We start from the raw sequence: 21,261 nt of genomic DNA on the forward strand, positions 1-21,261 counted from the left end.
CTTGTCAACACCACCGTCACCAGCCATCATAGGAGCACTTTGATCAGAGCATTATTCAGCTGTTGCACCATGACCACCACCATGAAGCCAGCGTAGAGCCAAAGCTGTCATGTACCAGCTTCCTGACCCTATGGCCACCATCAGAGCCTTCAAATAAACAGCAATTCATCACAGGGAAAATAAATAGCATCACAGGGAAAGAGTCAGTTGTTATTGGAAAGTCTTTCTTGCCTCCGATTAAATGTTCTGGCTCTTACTGCTTATGTGACAGCATTGCTCTAGCTTAATTTCACATGTAATAATGGAGAAGAGCAAATTACCTGTGATACCTGTCTGAACAAATTTTACTCTGCTCAGTTTTCATGGTTGGTCACAATTCTGAGAAACTGGCAGACATACAACACCTCAGTCCCTTTCTCACCCTCTACTCACTTTCTGAATACTTGCTTCCCAGATCGGAGAGCCCAGTGCTCACACTCACATCACCAAGGTTCATTTGCCATATGGATGCCTCAACATGGAAGGATGGGTTTTCACTGAACAGAAGCACTCATATGTGTTTGTTTGTCACGAATTCAGAGTTCTCTTGTACTATCAAAATATTTCTCCCTATACAATCTGCACAAACTTCAAATATGCATTTTTTTCCTACTGCCCCTTAAAACAGTAAGTAGCATTTATAATCAACTGTTTCTTCTAATGCAGTTCAATTTAAAATGCTAGGCATTCATTTGGTGGGCTGTGAGCAGTCCATGGCTTTGTTAGATCTGCAGCGCAAAGAACCAATTTTTCTTATCCTAATCCTATGGCTGTCTGGAAACGGTGACACACGGTTAGACATAATGATAAGAAAAGCTACTGCTGCCAAAGGCAGTCAGATACCAAAGCCAGATGATTAAACCATTCCAAGTATTCCCTGAAGACAAGAGGGGAAAAAGGTCCAAAGTGTTTTCTCCATAGAAGTTTTCTTGCTATAAAACCTTCAGAGCAAAGCACACATACAGACACATTTATACTTTTGCTTTAATAACCGATTCTTATTATTAACAGAATCACCACGGTGATATGTATTTTAAAGCCTTTTACTTTAGGGTTTTTTTTGTTTCAGCCTCATTCTTTGTTTTGTTGTTTTGCTGTTGCCGAGTAGATAGAGGCAGCTGGCCTTGTTTGAAAAATAAATGGGATGATTTCTCCCAATCTACACAGCTCTAATGGCTAAATCCTTTTGATGTGAACAGCAGTCACCACACACTGTTGACCCCTGTACAGCCAGAGCTCTGTTCTAACAGTGACAAGTTGAGTTTCAGAGCTACACCATGAGAGAAAACAGAGCGACAGACTTTTCCATTTTCAGGACATCTCATAGACTCAGTATGGATGGAATTAATGAAAATATGTAACCAAAAATATCCTTTAACCCTAATCAAGTGAGAAAAGATAGAGTAGAGACAATTTTACAAAGGCAGAAAAGAGAAAATTAAAAGCTCTCTAGTTTTTGGCAGGTTTTTTCGCAGCTCTAATGCCTTCAGCCTGCACTGAGCAATGCACACTTGAGCTGTACCCAGTACCTGCTGAATGCAGCTGGTGGAGAAGTTGCTCCTGGCTTCCCAGCTCTAAGCTGGGATCTGGGGATCAACACAGGTCAGCCTGCTGTGACCTCCCCTCAGACCCTTGATATACGCCTGCTTCATCTTCCTGAGGAAATCCAGCAAAGTCCCAGCTGGGGCACTTCACCTGTGGGAGCAGTAATGTACAGTTCAGCACTGAGCCTGAATCTACAAGATGCTCCGCAGTTCAGTTAACACAGAGGTCAGCCATAAGCAGGCCCTAGTTCCATCTCATATAGACTGGTAGCCCCTGAATTTTGGATTATCTTTGATGCCTGAAGCAGAAAAAAAGCATGTCCTATTCTTTAGCTGTTAGATGAAATCATGGAAAAAGCATCAAATAACATGTGGTTATCAAAAGCATAAATCATTCAGAAATACCTAGGAAGAGGGAAGATTTTTAGAAAGTTTTAGGTCATATTTGCAGAAAAGTCTCACTAAACTTTCAGGAAATTTGGGTCAAGCCAAGTGTCTGTAATACAGCTTCGAAACAGGTAAGTATCTCTTGCTTTCTACCATTGTTAAAGGTTTGCACAGCTCTTATCTGACAAGCCACAGTGCTGTGATTTTCAGTGCCCCTGTGGTCTCTTCAATTCATCAGGTGAAAAAGCTTGCCAGGGAAGTCGCTAAGGGAACGGCTGCCCTGAACAAGACAGAGCCATTCTCAAGCACCCAGCAGCATTTCAAACAAGCATTCTAGCAGGTCTTCACGGTGATCTTCAAATGCTTATACGAAAATGAAATCTCCAGAAAATTGAATTGTCCACTGAGAAATAAAAAAAGACTTTATGCTAAGCACCTTCTAGACAGCTGATATAAAAAAGATTATGATGCACTATTGAAATAAATGCATTTTTTATCACTCTTCTATTTTCCAATGTGTCTAGATTTATCTGTATTTATGATTCATGTTTTTACCATGCCTGCTGAAAAAAAAAAGAAAAAAAGAAAAAAAAAAAAAAAAAAAAAGAAAACCTCTGGGTCATCTTTCAGCTTAAAAAAAGAAAGAAAAATAATTTGACAACTACATAGGCTAGAAATTATGGTTTCTTTGGTTTCTTTTGATCTGATTTTAAATTTCATTATTGTCCACTAGATGTTATTGTGGACATGACAATTTAACATTGTATTTCTTTCATAATTATTTTATTGCACAGAATAAAGCTACTTGGACATAATAATGAATTATTCTTTCCAGATAGCACAGAGATAGTTAATTCTCTATAATAATGACTGCAGGGCCACATATTCTACATTCCCCATCAGGAATCTGGCTCGATATCAATAGTTTTCCAATGCTCTTTTTATGATGAAAGATAGTTAAACTTGGAGGAATGACAGAGTTCTCATAATGTTAAATGTAAGCACAAATAAAAGCATACCTCAACAGAGTAGTTTCCACAGAACATAGCAGTTTTATATTAAACTCTAGCAATGATGTTCACTCACTGATGCAGCACTGCTGCAGGCAGTGAAATCATGCTTGAAAGGGTTTATGCGGGGGGCAGCTTTAGAACCCCCATGACACTGACTTAATTCTACAGATACTGAGAGAAAGGTCTTTGTATCACCTTTTCTGCTAAATAATGAGTATGATTTTTCTGAGAATCAATGCACTGGAAGCTTCCTAGAAAGTAATTCTCCATTTCCTCAGATGCTCATAATGTGTGTGTGTGTGTGTGTCTCCAGCCTCCAAAAACCCATTTTAAAGAAACATTGTTCCTTAAATGCACAGCGTTACAAAGGCTTTGTATGTGCAGCCCCCTGAAAGCTTAAGAAATATGAGTAAATTGCACATTGGTAGACATGTAGCATCACAGCTTTGTAATACAGTTTCCAGGGCCAAAATTAACATCCCTGTAATTCTGCATTACTATTGCTTGAAATAGCCCATTTTTTGCTAAGTTCTTAAAACCACAGGGTTTCTAGAATCCTGCAAAAACTTAATAATGAAAAGTAAATACACAAGCCTCTGCTGTTTCAGAAGATACATCTTTCCATAGCAACGCACAATGGGTTTGTGGGGTTTAAGTCTACTGTCCATTTCTCCTGAAAATGTCCAGTTGTAGAATAAAATATGCTTATTCAGCGAAGCCAAGACCACGTGCTATTTCCAGAACCCTTAACTCATTCATCTTCATCATGATCCTTGTCGTCATCACCTTATCCCACTCAGATCTTACCCACTTTTAGGTTTTGTTTCTTCCTTGCTGCCATTGTTTTGTTTAAGGTGTTGTCTGGCTTGATAAAGATAACTCTTAATAATTATCTATACAGATATTGCTTTAAAAGAGGGAAAGGTGGGGTCCTTGACCAGGAATGATGGGGTTTCATATAACAGCCTTTTTCCCAAATCTGGTGCTATTTGCAGTGTAAGAAAACATTCATCTCCATAAAAGAAGTGAGAAAAAATAGCAAGACAGGCTTTTGATCAATACCGATTCTGATTAAGTTTGATCACAGCACTTGACATTTTAAGCAAGTGTGGAAGTACACTCACAGGAAACTCAGGATATGCTAAGAGTCTCTAGCAGTGTAACAGGACACTGCCGACTTGGGTAGGGAATGTTCTGTCTATTTTTTTGTTTGCCTTATATGGCTAGAATAAGTCACTAAGATGCATTGACTTAATTCTGTAATTAATCTCATTGCCAAACCTTCAGTAGTGCTGTTATATTATTGATTTATTTTAGGCTTTTGTTTCTCTTCATTTTTGACTTGGCAGAAGGAATGCTGGTTTTATCCAGGTGTTTTAGATGGAAAACAAAATAAAATAAAAGCCATTTTAGAAGTGTTTGAGATCATCACAAACAAAAATGGTCATCAGATGCCATCAAAGTAACACCCAGGGAGATGGTGCAGGGATGGCCACTGTGGGACTTTTAGAAAGAGCAGTGTTCGTTTATACTCTCATATGGATGTATCAAGGAAAGATGTAAAAAGCAGATATTTTCAAGCTGCAGAAAATGAGGTTCATAAAAACATGCACTCACTAATCACTATAAGTATAAGTGAACAGGAGTGCTGTTAACAGTTCCTTCTCCTCTGGAGGCCGTACTGCAGTATTAAAATGTGAATGGGACAGATGTAGACAGCTAATCTGGATGTGTCTGGGATCCAGAACTGGTCTTCTGTTCATTGCACTTATTTCTTTTTATCACTACATGGTTTATAAAAGAAAGCTCAGTTAATTAAACAAAACAAACAAACAAAAAAACAAAAAAAAAAAAAAAAGAGAGAGATGCAAAGCAACAAGAGTTTTAAACCTGGCATTCCTAGTATTAAACTGATTTTCTGAGACAGTCAGGCTCCATCTCTTCTTTATCTCTGAGGACTTATTCCCTTCCTTCTCACATAAGACAAAAATATTTCTGAGATACTGAATCAGGAATACTCTGCTCCATGCAATTCTCACACTAGACTCAGCACTGCTGTATTCAGGGGCTTCCCAGGAATATATTAAGTGATGTGACTAACCTTTATCATTTGGGTTTGGGTTTTTTTAACTCATCTTCCTCTCCAGGGGGGGGGACTGTGTTCAGCAAAGTGTTTTGTTTGGAATTTATTTTATGTATTTTGTGCTGTACATAGGTACGTTGCAGTGTGTTTTTCTTAGAGAAACAAAGCCAAAAGAATACATCTTGCACTATAAAAAAGGTGGTAAATTTTGTGAGAGTCCTTCCCCCATGTGGGAATTCATTATCAAATTTTGCTAACTGGTCCCCAAGAGACCTCTGCTACATGCATAGATGAGCTGTACCCTTCCTACAGGAAGTCCTAGTCCACTGTGGAAGAGGCATATCCCTGGTCTCCATCCCAGAGGCCTCTGTAGTCACGATAGGCTCAGGCCATTGAGCATCCTTATAGTAAAAACTACCACAACTACCACATTTGGCTCTGAACTTCAGCTCCGAGTGCATGCCCTTTGCTGTTGATGCAATTAGAAGACAAATTTTGAATGGCTATCACTGAATCAGAACGGATACAGGCAACCCCTCAGGAATCCCAGACTCTGGAGACGAGACAAAGTCTGGAAAAAAGAATACTTTCTCTTGGTTGATGAGCATTGAGTTAGAGATCATTTAGGCAAACTTGACACCCACAAATCCATGGGCCTTGACGGGATGCACCCCCCAAGTGCTGACGGAGCTGGAAGATGTTATTGTCAAACCATTCTCCCATCTTTAATAGGTGATGGAGGGAAGTAGAGGTGCCTGAGGACTGGAGGGAAGCCAATGTCACTCCAGTCTTCAAAAAGGGCAAGAAGGAGGACCCAGGAAACTACAAACCAGTCAGTTTCACCTCCATCCCTGGAAAGGTGGTGGAACAGATCATCCTGGAGGTCATCTCTAAGCACGTGGAGGAAAAGAAGGTTATGAAAAAGTCAATATGGATTTACCAAGGAGAAATCATTCCTGACCAATCTGATAGCCTTCTATGATGGAATGACTGGCTGGGTAGATGAGGGGAGAGCGGTGAATGTTGTCTACCTTAATCTCAGCAAGGCTTTTGACCCTGTCTCCCATAACACCCTCATAGATAATCTCAGGAAAAGCAAGTTAGGTGAGTGGACAGTGAGGTGGCTGAATGGTAGAGCTCAGAGGGTTCTGATCAGTGGTGCAGAGTCTCAATGAAGTCCTGTAGCCAGCGGTGTTCCCCAGGGGTCAGTGCTGGGTCCAGTCCTGTTCAATTTATTCATCCACGACCTGGATGAAGGGACTGAGCCTCAGCAAGTTAACTGATGATACAAAACTGGGATGAGTGGCTGACAGCCCAGAAGGCTGCACTGCCATCCAGTGAGACCTGGACAGGTTAGAGAGTTGGGTGGAGAGGAACCTCATGAAGTTCAGCAAAGGCAAGTGTAAGGTCCTGCACATAGGGAGGAATAACTCCACACACCAGTACAAGGTAGGGGCTGCGTGCTGGAAGGCAGCTCTGCAGAGACGGAAGAGGGAGTCCTGGTGGGCAGCAAGTTGCCCATGAGCCAGCAGTGTGTCCTCGTGGCCAAGAAGGCCAGTGAGATCCTGGGGTGTATCAGGAGGACTGTGGCCAGCAGGTCCAGGGAGGTGATCCTCCCCTGCTACTCTGCCCTGCTGCCACCACATCTGGAGTGCTGTGTCCAGTTCTGGGCTCCCCAGTTCAAGAGAGATGGGGAACTGCTGGAGAGGGTCCTGTGGAGGGCTACAGAGATGATGAGGGGACTGGAGCATCTCTCTTAGGAGGAAAGGCTGGGAGAGCTGGGCCTGTTTAGCCTGCAGAACACAGAGGGGATCTTATCAAAGCATATAAATTTCTCAAGGGCAGTTGTCAAGAGGACGGGACCCGGCTCTTTTCAGTGGTGCCCAGCGACAGGACAAGGGGCACTGGGCACAAACTGCAGCACAGGAAGTTCCTTCTGAACAGGAGGAAAGACTCCTTTACTCTGAGGGTGACAGAGCCCTGGCACAGGCTGCCCAGAGAGGCTGTGGAGCCTCCTGCTCTGGAGACATTCAAAACCACCTGGACGTGGCCCTGTGCAACCTGCTGCAGGTGAAGCTGCTTTGGCAGAGGCCTGGACTAGATGATCTCCAGAGGTGCCTTCCGACCCTGACCATTCTGTGATCCTGTGATTGTGTGAAATTGCTTGGTTAAAAAAGGGAAAAAAAAAAAACAAAAAACTAATGTGATGTTCAAATTAAAACAAAGTTATTATGTGTACCAAGCAAAGGGTTGGATAAATGTGGGAGAAAAGGAGGTTTATGTTATGAACTCTGATTATCTCATGGGAAAGAAACTTCTATTTGTATTTAGGACAGAACAATTTCTAGCTTTAAGGCACTCTTTTAATCAGCATGTTCATCTGATGAAATGCTGTAGGATTTACTTGTATATCAAAGGAGTCCCCTAGACATTTAGAGGATGCAACTGAATACAATTAAAAGATCAGTTGCAAGCACAGTTTGTAATAGTTTTTTTCTGCATGTTGTGAGAAAAGTTTAATTATTAACATGTGGATTTGTGGTGTTTTAGCAGATAGTATTGAAATTTATTGCAAGAAAAGCTTTACCATTGTGGCCTACTAGAGATGCAACTATTCAGCTATCTTAGATCTGATGGTCTGTAAAAAGAGAACAGAGAAACTATTAAGCCAAGGTTCACATCCAAGAATGGAATCATTTATGAACAACCTTTCCAGGCCTCATTCATTGCTGAATTAAACCTCATGTAATGTCATTGAAGTCAATGGGGTTATGCAGGGCATAAGTCAGTGGAGCAAATTAGCCCCCTGTCTGTAAGCCAAGAAACCAAAGGAAAGAGTGGTCCAATAAAACAGAGATGAAATGCTGATATTAGCTGAATGCCACTGTTCTTGGTACAGTGTGTTCTTTGTGTCCAGCAGTGAATATTTCATCCTTCCCAGGTGTAAAATCTTCCCAGCAGCACTATAAGGCAGATTTATAATAAATGACAAAATTAATGATTTAGTTCTGTTGTAATGCAGCTTCTGGGCTCCCAACAGGAACTTAAGCATTTAGCAGACAACATCTATGCTGGCTGCAGTGTGATCTTCAAATCAAGTCCTGGTCAGAAAAGTCTTGGGGCTGGCCTATTTTTTTTTTTTATTTATTTAACCATCTCTCACCCATACAGATGTTAGAAGCTAGCATTCATAGGTATAGAGAGCTTTCTACATAGAAAACTGACAGAAATACTAGGAATATCTGTGTAAGAGCGGGAGTAAATTAGGCGCAGTCACTGCCTCAGAACTAGGAAACAGAATGGATTTGTTTGCATTTCATGTATATGGGCAATATTAAGGCGTCTAAGAACCCACAATACTGCAGTGAATGTAGGTGTCCCTTGGATTAATGAGGAAAAAAAAATCCATTTGCACTAACCAGCATTCATAGTCTTCTCTTGGATTTCACCCCTTTTACTGTCTGATTACTTTGTCTGAAATTAAGATCATCATCTCCCTCAGCCGGACATGATGGGTTTTGCACCACGCACACAGAGAGCTCAGTCCTGGCCGCACCCTTTAGGCATTTTTATTATCTGTATAAGGAACTAATTCCAAAAGTCTACAGTATTTGGGTTTGCAGCTCATGAAAAGACCTCTGTGAGGTGACCTGTACAGAATAAAACATTTTGACACTATGGCTCACTTTTCACTACAAAGAGATCAAATAACCTGAATTCCTTTGAGATCCTACCATGCAAACTTCAGTGATGAGCTGCAGGATAAAAAACGGTTTGCTGGCAATCAGTAGAGAAAACTCTCCAGACCTACATGTAAGGGAAGCTGTGCAAAGCAGGCAACACATGGCACATATTGCTGCTCCAGTATCTGTTCTGTTGCTTCTGGTGTAACTTCTCAGCAATGACAGAACTTTGTGGAGAGACTGGCAGAGGACTCAGATGATACTTGGCCCGTGGCATGTGTGATATTGACCGTTTATTCCCTTTTGTTATTTTTTCAGGTGATAGTGTCAGATAAGCAGTCTGCCATAGTACTTGAGAACGACTCCAGATCCTCATTTTCATTAAATCCTGTTGCTTCTGTTTATAATCCACTTCTGGGCATGCTCTGAGGAGAGGAATGAAGTGAACAAGATACAAATTTGCCAGCTAAAGCATGAGACACTGCTGTAAACACATCCAGACCTACCCAAAGTGCTAGATATGTCTTGAGGCTTCAGGGCTATTGCAGATATGGGAACAAGTCCCACTAACCCGCAGCCCTAATTTCAGTTGATAAAATATCACTATAAAGACAGTTTACAAGTGCACGGAACTAATCCTCAGTTTAGCTAGCAAGGTTCTGCTAAAAACCAGAGTTCATCTAGAGGGTCAGGTTTTGTTGGGTAACAAATCTGATTTTGACAGAAATATTTACATTTTCAGTGGCTAAAAATCCATCCATCTAATCAGCCATTTGTTTTCCTGGTTTTGAATAATTAAAAGGAAGCCAATTCAGTAATGGAAAATTTTTGATCAGTTTTTGGAAGATTTATTGAAGGGTGTGTTTTTCAAGAAAGATGCAAAACTCCCCTCACTATTTCCAATTAAAATTACCAAAATGTTGTGAAAAATTATCATTACCTCATCAGAATCTGCTGAATTTTGTTATTTCTGTTTCTGTTGTTGCTTTTCTAAAACCAACTCTTGTTTTTCTATTCTATTTGCTTTATATCTAACGCTATTACATTTTGTTTCAGCTGGCGGGCTTCATCTATGCCTGTTATGTTGTGAAATGTATTACTGAAGAAGAGGACAGCTGTAAGTACTAAAGCTTTATTACATACAAAATGGATTTATTTTTTTTTTTAAATCACCCCTCTGCTATGCTGGCTTTTGCTGATTTCAACCAAAATGCCTTATTATACTGTAGCCAGAACATGCTTTCTGTCCATCCTTCTTGATCTAAAATTTGCAAATGCCTGAAAGACAAAGGACTCATGAAATGCAGCTTTAAAAATCCCTTCTTCTGAAAATATCACTGTGAACTTTTTTCCTCACAGTTTAGCTTAAGGCATTAAAAAAGCAAAACTCCCAATTGGTAAATAAACCTTTTTTTTTTTTTTTTTCTTATTGCAGATTGTTATTAGCTATCCTCAGAGCAATTGGTTACCACTGAGGGTATAGCTCTTCTCCGTTGACTTGTGTGTTGGCTTCTAAAAGCACTTCTGTCAAAAAAATAGCTTTAGACCATTGCAGGACATGCATTTATGAGAGGTGAAACTGTGGAGCTCCTCTTTGTTCCTGCTGCTCCCAGGATACAATTACAAGGAGCAAAATGATTTCTTGTAGATGTATGTTTGTGTTTCTTCTGCTTATCTATATCAATAGAAGCCTGTTGAGCAGACTTTGCTCCTATTACATGCTATGGAGTCAAACAATTTCATTTTTTCTCTAACCTTGATTTTTTAAAAAGGGCCACTGCAGCATTTTGGTACATCTTGGGATTCATACTAAAGCACTTTAAAAACAAGTTTCAGAACTGCATGTAACTTTGATAAAATATACATGAATTCTAGAGAGAGCTCTGCAACAGGAAGCTGAAGGGGTTTTATTTGATTGAGAGCACTGCTAGGGCTGCTGGGGGTTTCTTCGTCTGTTCTCCTGCGTAGAAAATAGCTGCAACCCTATAATCTATTGGCAATACAGTGCCATGTGAGCCATCAAGGGGAGATTTAGTGCTGAAATCAAACCACATTTTGGAGGTCTTTCTGACTATCCTCATTTCAGTTGTCTTTGTGTTTCTGTGGAGGTGAGGAAGGCAGAAGAGTAAAAAGGGTTTGGGACAGGTATGTGGAGCAGAGGGATGTTGCAAATAAGTCTTGTCTTTTTAGGGAGAAGGACCCAGTTCATATGTACTTCCCCCTAATTTTCCGTTAAGTGTATTCACTATCCACAGAGCTGGAGGAGAGTGATTCTTTGCTCCCCAAAATGAAATCCCATTTAATACTATTCTGCCCTCTCTTCCAAAGGCTTAAATCTTTTTTTTTCATTCTTCTGTAATGCTTTAGGGCACGATTTAGTAAAAAGCATGGAAGGGACGTGTGACTTGGCTCACCAAACAAGCGCAGAAGTCGGCGCACGTTTGAGAGATGTCTCCTGTGGTCTGTAAAGCGGCATTCCTGGCAGCAAAGTGCCACAGCCAATATGGTATTGTTTTCTACTCACTGTGGCAAGAGCTCCCTGTTGTTCAGAAGCCACAGATCGTCATGTTTATTTGAACCTTTTCTTGCCGTCATCTTGCCTGTTTTGAGGCTTTTATTAGTACACCTCAGCCAGGCCTCTTCTTCCAGCCAAAGAATCGTCTTACCCATCTGTGATCATCTCTCTGAAGTAGCAGAGCAAATCCCCACCCAGCTCAACGAAGCCAGCACAAGCTCAGGCTCCACAGCTTCATCTCTGGTGAGATTTGGAAGCATGGCTGGAAAAAAAGAGAAAAAGGGGACTTCTGTGGCTGAGTTGTCCTAACACTGTAATAAAGTTCAGATCAGGTTTGGCCCCTCAAGGTTTTGCAATATTAAAGCAGCTTTAATTTCTACTGAGAGCTGCATGGAGTAGAGAGTAAGAATGATTCTAGTGTTCTCTGTGTTCAGACACCCACCCTGACACGTGCTGAGCACTCACTGTGGCAGCCAGGGGCTGCAGTCTGTACAGACAATCACTGCTCAGGTTTAATTTTAGATTATTTCCATTTAGATATGTTTTCTCCCCTTTTCCTTCCCTTTTGGCAACACACCCATCTATCGTGCTTCTCTGAGAAGCAATATGTCCTTTATGGATGCCATGCTATTTAGTAGTTATACTCCAGGCGATGCCTAAGTGTAATTTCCTCAGTACACTCACAAATCACAGAATCACAGAACGGTCAGGGTCGGAAGGCACCTCTGGAGATCATCTAGTCCAGGCCTCTGCCAAAGCAGCTTCACCTGCAGCAGGTTGCACAGGGCCACGTCCAGGTGGGTTTTGAATGTCTCCAGAGCAGGAGGCTCCACAGCCTCTCTGGGCAGCCTGTGCCAGGGCTCTGTCACCCTCAGAGAAAAGAAGTTTTTCCTCCTGTTCAGAAGGAACTTCCTGTGCTGCAGTTTGTGCCCAGTGCCCCTTGTCCTGTCGCTGGGCACCACTGAAAAGAGCCGGGCCCCGTCCTCTTGACAACTGCCCTTGAGAAATTTATATGCTTTGATAAGATCCCCTCTGTGTTCTGCAGGCTAAACAGGTCCAGCTCTCCCAGCCTTTCCTCCTAAGAGAGATGCTCCAGTCCCCTCATCATCTCTGTAGCCCTCCACAGGACCCTCTCCAGCAGTTCCCCATCTCTCTTGAACTGGGGAGCCCAGAACTGGACACAGCACTCCAGATGCGGTGTCAGCAGGGCAGAGTAGCTGGGGAGGATCACCTCCCTGGACCTGCTGGCCACAGTCCTCCTGATGCACCCCAGGATCTCACTGGCCTTCTTGGCCACCAGGACACACTGCTGGCTCATGGGCAACTTGTCATGGGGTCACCTCAGGCAGACTGAGAGGATGTGAAGGAGAAAAGCTTCAGCTGTAGAAGCACAATCAAGTTGCTCTTAAGCTGCTTGGGCTGAATTAGCTTTGCTCTCAGAGTAACTGGAACAAGCCAAAAAAAAATATTTTTCCATTCTTTATGCAGTTTTTATTAAGACAACAAATGAGCAAGAGTAGAATTAAGCAAACATTTCACTAAGATTAACCTACTCTAAGCTCACTAAAGGATTAGGAATGGAACAATACAGTGATCAAATCAGGATCATAACTAGGGCTTAATCAGCAAGTCTAGAGGGTTTAATTACTCACACACCAAATAAATCCAGCAACAGGCTCCCTAAATCAAAGCAGAAGTTTGCACTACCTTTCACGAGAACAATATTTTTTGGGTTAATTCTGCACCAAGGATTAAAGAGGAAGTTGCTTTCCCTCTTGGTACAGTCCCAAGCACCAGAGGTGAACTGCAGCACCCATCCTCAAGGGTCAGACAAGGATGGCTTTTCCCCAGCTCCTTCCCTTGGTGGTAGTTTGTCATTCCCAGAGTTCCCTTCTGCATCATGTTCCTCATGGCTGCATAGGGAGGAGGAACCCTGAGCACCTCAGGTCTCCATCTGGCAAAGATGGGGAAGGATGGGTTCCCAGCAGGGCTGCTGCTGACTCAATGCTCTCCTCGTCGCTGTTGCCACTGGTAGACCTAAGCCATTGTCATTCTTACCTCACTGTCATTATTAGCTGCAGTAATTAAAAATAAAGCATGAAAATGTCAGCAACAGTCATTACTTGGAGGCATTCAGTGGCTGTAAACTTATCAGAGTTCCTCATTTGTTTTCCAAAATCATATTATGCCTGCATTTTTCAAAGGCTGCACGTTATTATTAATAACATTAAGATGTGCATTTAATGTGCATTTCCTCCCTAGCAGTTTGGCTCCCTGTTATAAGATATTACTGCCTTACTAAAAGAATATTCAATGTATTTTTGAAAATTTTATTAAATATACAGATATTTTGTGAAAAACTCTGGAATGTAAGCAATAAAGCAGCATCCCCCTGGGGCTTTTTTGTCTGTAAGCGATTGAAAAAGAAACCTGGGTTACTGAAGTGGGAATTCTGCACTCACCTTGCAGATTCTGTTCAGGGAAAGGGGACTGGATTGTTATTAGAGGGACAGCTTTGACTGGAAGAGAATCCCAGCCTAGAGAAAATCACCAAATCAGTCTGTATCCCACAGTGAAATCCTAATCCAGAAGTCTCCCTTGCAGACCCAGACAGGGAGAAGAAACAGCGTTTACCTACCATAACGCAATGGCAAGGCAATTAGAGAACAAATATGGCCTGTCTGACTGTTCCCTGACTACCCTGAGGTACAACCTTTGCAGTCACACTAGCTGGGATCCAACTTGCACATACACTATCTTCTTTTCTCTTGGCACTGTTTCCAGGTAAACTGCAAAGCAAAATAAATTGCAACTAGATTAAGTAGATTGCTGCTGCATATTCTTCAAGCCTAGTTTTTGGGGATGTCTGGCACAGAAGCTCTAGATAACTCTTTAAAATTATTTCACACACACACTCTCAAACATGTAAAACCTTGAATTCAAGATTTATTTGAATTACTTAAGACATTCAGGAAGACAATACCACAGACAGGGGATAGCTACTGGTGAGCAATACAGTATAGTGATAATGTGCCAATAAACTCAGTGGCCAACCACAATCCACCCTGGGATACCAGGCCTGACCTGGGAAGTAAGAAGGTGATGACCAGTATGAAGGTGATGACAAAGATTTTCTTATAAAAGATAATATTAAATTCATTGGATGTGAAAGATGTGACATTTTGACAAACATCTAGGATAGGTAGAAAAGCCTGTTAATTTTATTTCTGATAAATGCTGCCTTCCACCTTTGGGCAGGTTTTTTAAGCCCACATACTTCTGTTTCCCATATTTAAAATTAAAATAATGACAGGGACAAACTCACAGGCATGTTGCTTCGTAACTTTGAGCTTCTGGCATGAAAGGCACTACTGAAGTGTGGAATATGCTCAGGTACCACTTTATTTCTGTGCCAAATGCTTTTCACAATCTGCTTAGCAAGACATTACAGAGAAATAATACCTCAGCTTCCATCTCTGCTTAAAAATCTCTAAAATAAAGACAAAGAGAAACCAGTGGCAAACGTTCAGCTATGAATTCTGCTTCTTTGCTTCCCTTCCCATTCTCTGATGAATATGGCTGTAAATCCTGAGACTCCCAGGACAGGAGAAAGATTGGAAGCAAGCGAAAACTAAGGCTGAGGGTGATGGCTGAAGATGACTGCAACCACCTTTCTGCAGTGAAGACTGGACTTGAATGCATCTCTGGAAGTTGTTGTCCTGGGCAGCCTGACAGGGCTCTTCCCCACAGCTGCAAGGTGATGCAACAGCCACAGTGTAAGCTCAGCCCTACTAGTGCAGGGTTACCTGTGACATTTGTGTAACACAACACAAGATAGGAGCTACTACATCTATCCAGCCCCATATCCAATACCCAGTAGTGAAGAACAACTGATGCCTTCCTCCATATCTACTTGCCATATAGGCATATAAGAGCACAGCAAGTTTGTGGTTCCCAGAAAGTCCTGACAGCGATTTGCAATTCAGGGACTTCCTTAGCCAGAAGTGGTCTCATTGTACTTAGTTTCCCACAATGGTCTTTTCTCCTGAAATTGTCCACCTATGTTTGAACCAAGGAGGTTTTTATCAAACACAGCCTCCCAAGAGAAGGAGTTCCAGTACCTCAGCTGTATGTTTTGTAAGTTTCGCACTTAGCATTTGAGTAATATGTCCTCAGTCTTTGTCTGGAAAACACCATCTTCCATCTTCTCCTTTTCCATGCTGCCGCAGGTGACTTTAGTCCCACACACCCACGGCCACAAGTAATTAAGCCTGCAGTTTAAACTAACAATTGAGATTTCTAGCACAGTCAGTGGAGACAGGGGTATAACTCCAAAGAGCAATTTGCCCTATCTGTGGTAGACATCTCTCTCCCAAAAGGGTGAATCGCTGGTCTGGCTTGTTTGGTTAATGCTGAGGACAGCCTAGGCAGTCTGCAGAGGCAACATAGGAGCAAATAAGAACAGGAATAAATACAAGCCAATATTTATAACCCAGTTGTTCTCCAGCTGTTGAATGGGTCATTCATGAATGAGAACTCAATAAGCACGCTGCAAAAGCTGAAGCCGAAGCTTGGTTTTGCTCAGCTGCACTCTCCAATTTACAGCCTATGGCTAAATTAGGAATTTACTTGTTTCATTTAGTGTGGTGACTGTTATGTGAACTGAGCAAACCAAAGGGAGGGAAATGGGATGCCTTCAGCTGTCAGGATGCTGATGGAAGTGTGGAGCAAGAGAAGCCTTTGAAATCCCATGGTACCACCTCATGCTTGTCATCCTAGACAGCTGCCTTGGAGAGCCACAGTGCCACCAGGAACATTTAGGAAATTCCCTGAAGTGCATCAACCTTCTGCACATACCAATAGCTGGTTCCTGTGTCATTATTTCCAGCCATGTCCTGTCTTGGAGGGGACCTTTCGCCGAGCAGAAGGCTGGTGTTGATCATCTCGTTCTCACCAGTGCAGAGCACAGGCACTCCACGTCCCACAAGGCATGCTCACTGATTTGGAAGCACAGGCTGAAAATGTCTGAGCTGCAGAGTGGAAGGCTGAAGCACAGGGGAGAAAGCCTATGGCGGGAAGATACAACAAGTGAAACCAGCTGCATTTGAGATGCAAATGGACCTCAGCAGCCCAAGGTGTCATAGGGCTTGGCAGATGTTACACAGACTGGTCTGTGATCATTTGGCACTGCACTGCAGAGCGAGAAACAAACAGAAAGCTCAGAGGAGGCGCAGTTTGTTTAAATAATAGCAAGTAATTAGTCTGAAGACAAAATCAGTGATGGCATTTTATAATTACAATTAATTTAAAGGTTAATTTCCTTTGGTGCTAAAATCTTATTTAAAACATTTACCAGGAAAGAAAATTAGGATGTTACTATCTAGATGTATAGAATGCTTCTGGGAATCCATGCCTATTATCACTAGAAAATTAGGTTAGACTCAAAGTGGGAATTTCAATTCATTTTAGTGTATAATAGATGGTGGTCAGGGCCTTAAGTCAGAAGGGTTGCTTAGGGTAGACTGTGCAATTTGCATTTTCTTTGTTTGTGGGATTAATTGCAAATGTTTCCAACAAAAGGGCTGAGTTTATACATGAACAAGCTTGACATGAAAAGAAAATTGGTTATGGATTGCTGCCTTCGTAACTAATGAAGTTGATGTTCAAGGAATCCTTAGGAGACAGGGTTGTGGTATGAGTCAAATATATAAATAAAATCACAAAGGGGGAAATGGTGGTGTTGCTGGCTCCATCTATTGTAACTTCTCTGCTCCCTCATTGTCTTCCCTGCCACTCCCCTTGCATCCATCACTGCCTCCTGCAGGGATTGTCAACCTCAAGTTTAAAAAATGTCTAAATAACATAATGTAAGGCTTGGAGGAAGTAACATTTCCATTCCAGCAGCTCATCACAATGGGATACTGCTTAATAAAGTCAATGCATTATAACAGCCAGGGAGATACACTTAACTTGCATCTTTTTTTTTTTAACTATTCACCACACATTTTATCTTTTCAAGAAAGACACATTGCAGGAGTGTTGGAAAAGATCCACATGTGTTAAAAGGGAATGAACAGTTAACATCTTTTTTGTGAAGAAAGATACATTTCCTGCCAAAACGTTTTGAAAATATTATTTTTCTGTCATTGTTAATTGTTTCAGGGGAGGAACACAAAGAAGTCCAAATCATAAAATTATGTCCCACACAGTTGTGTCAAACCAGCAGCAGAAATGAGGTAGTAACTAGTGACAGTTCTGACAACAACAGCCACAGATGATTTGAAGAGGCACTCAGGTTGTTGCCACCACTAATAGGACGTGGTCTTCCTGGCTATGGAAATGTTTTGTCATTTAAAATTAAACTCATATTCAAAACCAGGAAAACTTAGCAAAATCCAAGACTCTCCACAAGCTGAAAATCGCATGAAAAATGGTTTCAGGTGGACCGTTGTGGGGTTTATTGATGCTGGTGGAAGGCTCCATTTCAGTGTCAGTCATTTATTCCTCCTTTGCACTGGATGTGGAGGGCAGGCTTTGGAGGCAGACTCTCCTGCACTGCACCTAGGGGAGCATCTCCTCCTTCGTCCCGATGGAGGGAGGGCAGCTCAGACCATGCAGAGCACAGGTGGGGGAGCAACCCACAGGCCTCCTTCCTCACCCTGGCTTCCCAGCCTCCAAGGGCGGCTGGCTGCCTCCTCAGGGGCTCAGCCAAAACGAGCAGGTGTAACACCACAGGTCCTGGCCAGCCAGGCTGGGTCGGGACTGAAGGACTGCAACGTCTCAGAGAGGAGCAGATATGAGCTGCTGCGGGTGGACCAGACTCAGTAACCGTTTCCAGCAGCCTTGAAAAGGCCACCTGCCCACAGCCTTAGTGTCTTCCCCACTGAGACAGTCAACGTGAGCACCTCACGGTTTCCTACATGCCTGGGATACCTTTGTACTAAATTATTTTTATCAGCATGCCTTCTGTTAAAGTTTTCCTTACTACTTTTCCTTTTAAATATCTAGATAGGTCTTCATTAGCATTGGATTGTTAACTTCCATAGGTTTGGTCCTTAATTCTCCACTTTGCTGCACCTACTAATGACTCTTTCTAATTTATTAGTGTGGTGGTCACACTTGGAGGCCACTGCCCCAGGCATTTTCTTTTTTCTCTTTATTTCTTTTTTCCTCTCTTTATTGCTTGCCCCCAGCAATGATCTGGCTAAGAACAATTTTTCGTAACGATTCATTTGATAACTTCTATGATAATTCAGTCTACCTCACATTTTCTTTAATTCTTAGAATGAATTGTCAGTCAAAAACTATGGCAGGGCTATATTTTTTTTCGCTTTGTACTCAAGCATGAAAATTTGAAAGCAAATAGTTATTATTCAGCAGTGTCCAGGTCTGTCCAGTTTAGAAAAATAGTACATTCTTCAGACTATTAATGTTCTTATAGCTGAGTGGAGGTCTTTTACAGACTCTTTACTGAGCACTGGTCAAGCCCCACTGCAAGCTTGGACAAGCCTTGCAAAGCCTTGCAGGGGTCAACTGGCAGCCTACCTGACTGCAACCCTATTTCCAGGTCTATAAGCTTGACAGGTGGCTTGCTGCGTTTATCAGATATAAAAGGCAGCACTGAACATTTCGGTCCACTATTTCTCACTGCTGCAGCTATCCTCCAGACATTTCCTCCTAGCCTCTGGCTCTTATTCTTGCCTGCCCTATCCCTGGTCCCTGTTTCATCCTTCAGCTGCTGCAGCCTCACTCGTGCCTCCCAGCCCTTGCTTGGCTACTCCTGGTTGCTTTCATCCCGGCTCCTTTCTGCTCAGCCATGACCCAGCTTCCCACCTCCTCAACATGGTTCCCATTGTTGGCCAGCCCTGCCTCCTCACCTCCAAAGCATCATCTTCATTGCTTCCTGACCTGAGGTTCTGACACTGACCAGACCTCTTCTCCACCTAGGAGTCTGAGACGCATTTTGGTTTCTCTAATTTCTAGACCCCCCAGCACCATTCAAGTTGATATTTTCTGCTGGGTACAACCATGATCTGAGCTCACCTTGAATGCAATATCTTTGTCCCTGCCTGGTCCTAATTATAGGAAGTGATAGGCTGAGATCCCTGTCAGTATGTCTGTAAGGGTAGCAACAACAGATGGTGCTTATCAGGTTTCACAAACCTGTGTACCTCCCCAGTCCTACAGCTTGCCTCAGAAGGGCTGACCAGAGAATTAGCCAGGGGATCAGCAGTAACAGAGACAGGAGAAGGTGCTGCAGGCCTTTATCCAACCAGAAACTTGATAAGAGGAGAAGCAGCTGAAGGAAAAGTCCCTGTGAAGCAAAAAAATTACAGAATAATAGTGACTAAAAGTAAACAGCACGGGAATAGTGGCAGTGGGGCAGAATCTGAGCTGAGAAACTCCACCAAAAATTGTGTGGGGGTTTCCCTTTGCCATGATGTGGCCATCATAGGGCTTAGAAATGCCATGAGATTACAGTTTAAATATCTGAGGGTTTAGTTTCACCTTGCAAATGGGTGAGCTAAGATGACTTACAGGCCACTCCTGGCTGCTTGGCAGAAATGCAATTCATTGCACGGCAAGAACCAGACCGAGTGTCCAAGTCCTTACACTGTTCCTGAACCGTCCTGTGCCAGCAGGCAGGGCACAGCCTCACATACTGGCAGATCCCCTCCTTCCCCCTGCTTTCTCGGTGCTTGGCTCTATCCCATTTTGCAAGTCTAAATCACTGTGCATGCAGCACAAAGACCAATAATGTTTGATTATCATTGTAAACAAACTTTATTGAGATTGTATTCAAGCAAACCTCCTCCTGTGTGCTATATTGTTGAACAGCCACCAGCCCATGCTCACAGCATAAAAAGGTAGCAGCACTAAAGTGTTTGGAAGTGTCTTCACCAGTGAGGCGGGTAGCAGGATACTGGCAAAGCTGTAGGAGCAAGGGTGTCCCCATATGTTCTTTTGTATTTTTTTTTCCTCGTGTCATTTCCAAAGTTATTAAAACCAAGCCTAATTTTATTCCCCTCCATTTTTTCTCAGTTTGGCCAGATTTTAGCTACCAGCATTTGTGCACAGCTCTCTCTTGCCTCACGCACTCACTTCTGCACCAGCAGTGCCTCCAGTGACGTTATTAGCCACAGTTTGTTTTGCCTTCTCCTCTCTCACAGCCATGCATGCAGTGGAATGCCTCACTGTGGCAGTGAAGCTTAATCACAGCACTTCTGAGGCCTGAGTCCAGTGGGCCAAGTCTTCAGCCTGCAGAACCACTATACATAAATTTAAGACCTCACAGGTCAGATGCAGCACAAGTACACCACACATTCTTTCTCAGCTATACCAGGCAGGAAATATGTTCAGCCATGACATGCATGTGCAAGAAGGATCCTTGTGCACATGCACATACACTTCCCTGGTCATTAAAACCATCTTTACCATGGATAATTTGTAAAATTTTAATATTATTTTAGTGGGTTTGATTCATGAATATATTTAAGAGCTACCATGATGCCAAGCACTGAACAAACATGAATGCCGGCACTGTTTCTTGCACTCTCTATATTAGAAAACAGACGAGCGGTGGATACAGGCAGAAAGTGAGCACAAAGAAACTATGAGCAAATATTGTTCACTGTGGTAGACAGGAATATAAGGGCATCGGCAATCTAATTATTGCAAACAGAGCAAAAAGGAGTTTGCGGGAAAATAATGAGAACTGTGAAGACATTCTCACAAGGAGAGAAAATGTTTGGAAATTTTACAAGTATGGAGGTCAAGCTGGCAGCATGGGGACAGAATTTAGCTTTTAGAACTGGAAGGAGGAGAGATTGATGTGGCGTCTCTACAAAAGGCTTTAAGTATAAGAAGATTTAGCTTCCACTTTATGTAATGTAGAAGGTTAAATCAGTAGCAGAATGCAGAGAAGAGTAACCTAACCAAAAGATGAGTCCTGCAGCTTTTGTCTCCTTAACTCCACATTTGCTGAGTTCAAAAAAAA

The 21,261-nt window shown here is 42.4% G+C and overlaps 1 protein-coding gene across 1 annotated transcript in view; it reads left to right on the forward strand.

Moving 5' to 3' along the window:
- The window catches only part of NKAIN2 (sodium/potassium transporting ATPase interacting 2), a 573,334-nt gene that overhangs the window by 536,174 nt on the left and 15,899 nt on the right, over positions 1 to 21,261 (forward strand). Inside the window, exon 5 of the mRNA XM_037393060.1 lies at positions 9,806 to 9,866. Within this exon, the coding sequence (XP_037248957.1) occupies positions 9,806 to 9,866 (61 nt within the window). The remainder of the gene's footprint in view (positions 1 to 9,805; positions 9,867 to 21,261) is intronic.

This window comes from Falco rusticolus, chromosome 6 (assembly GCF_015220075.1).
Source record: "Falco rusticolus isolate bFalRus1 chromosome 6, bFalRus1.pri, whole genome shotgun sequence".
In the NCBI taxonomy this organism is placed as follows: domain Eukaryota; kingdom Metazoa; phylum Chordata; class Aves; order Falconiformes; family Falconidae; genus Falco; species Falco rusticolus.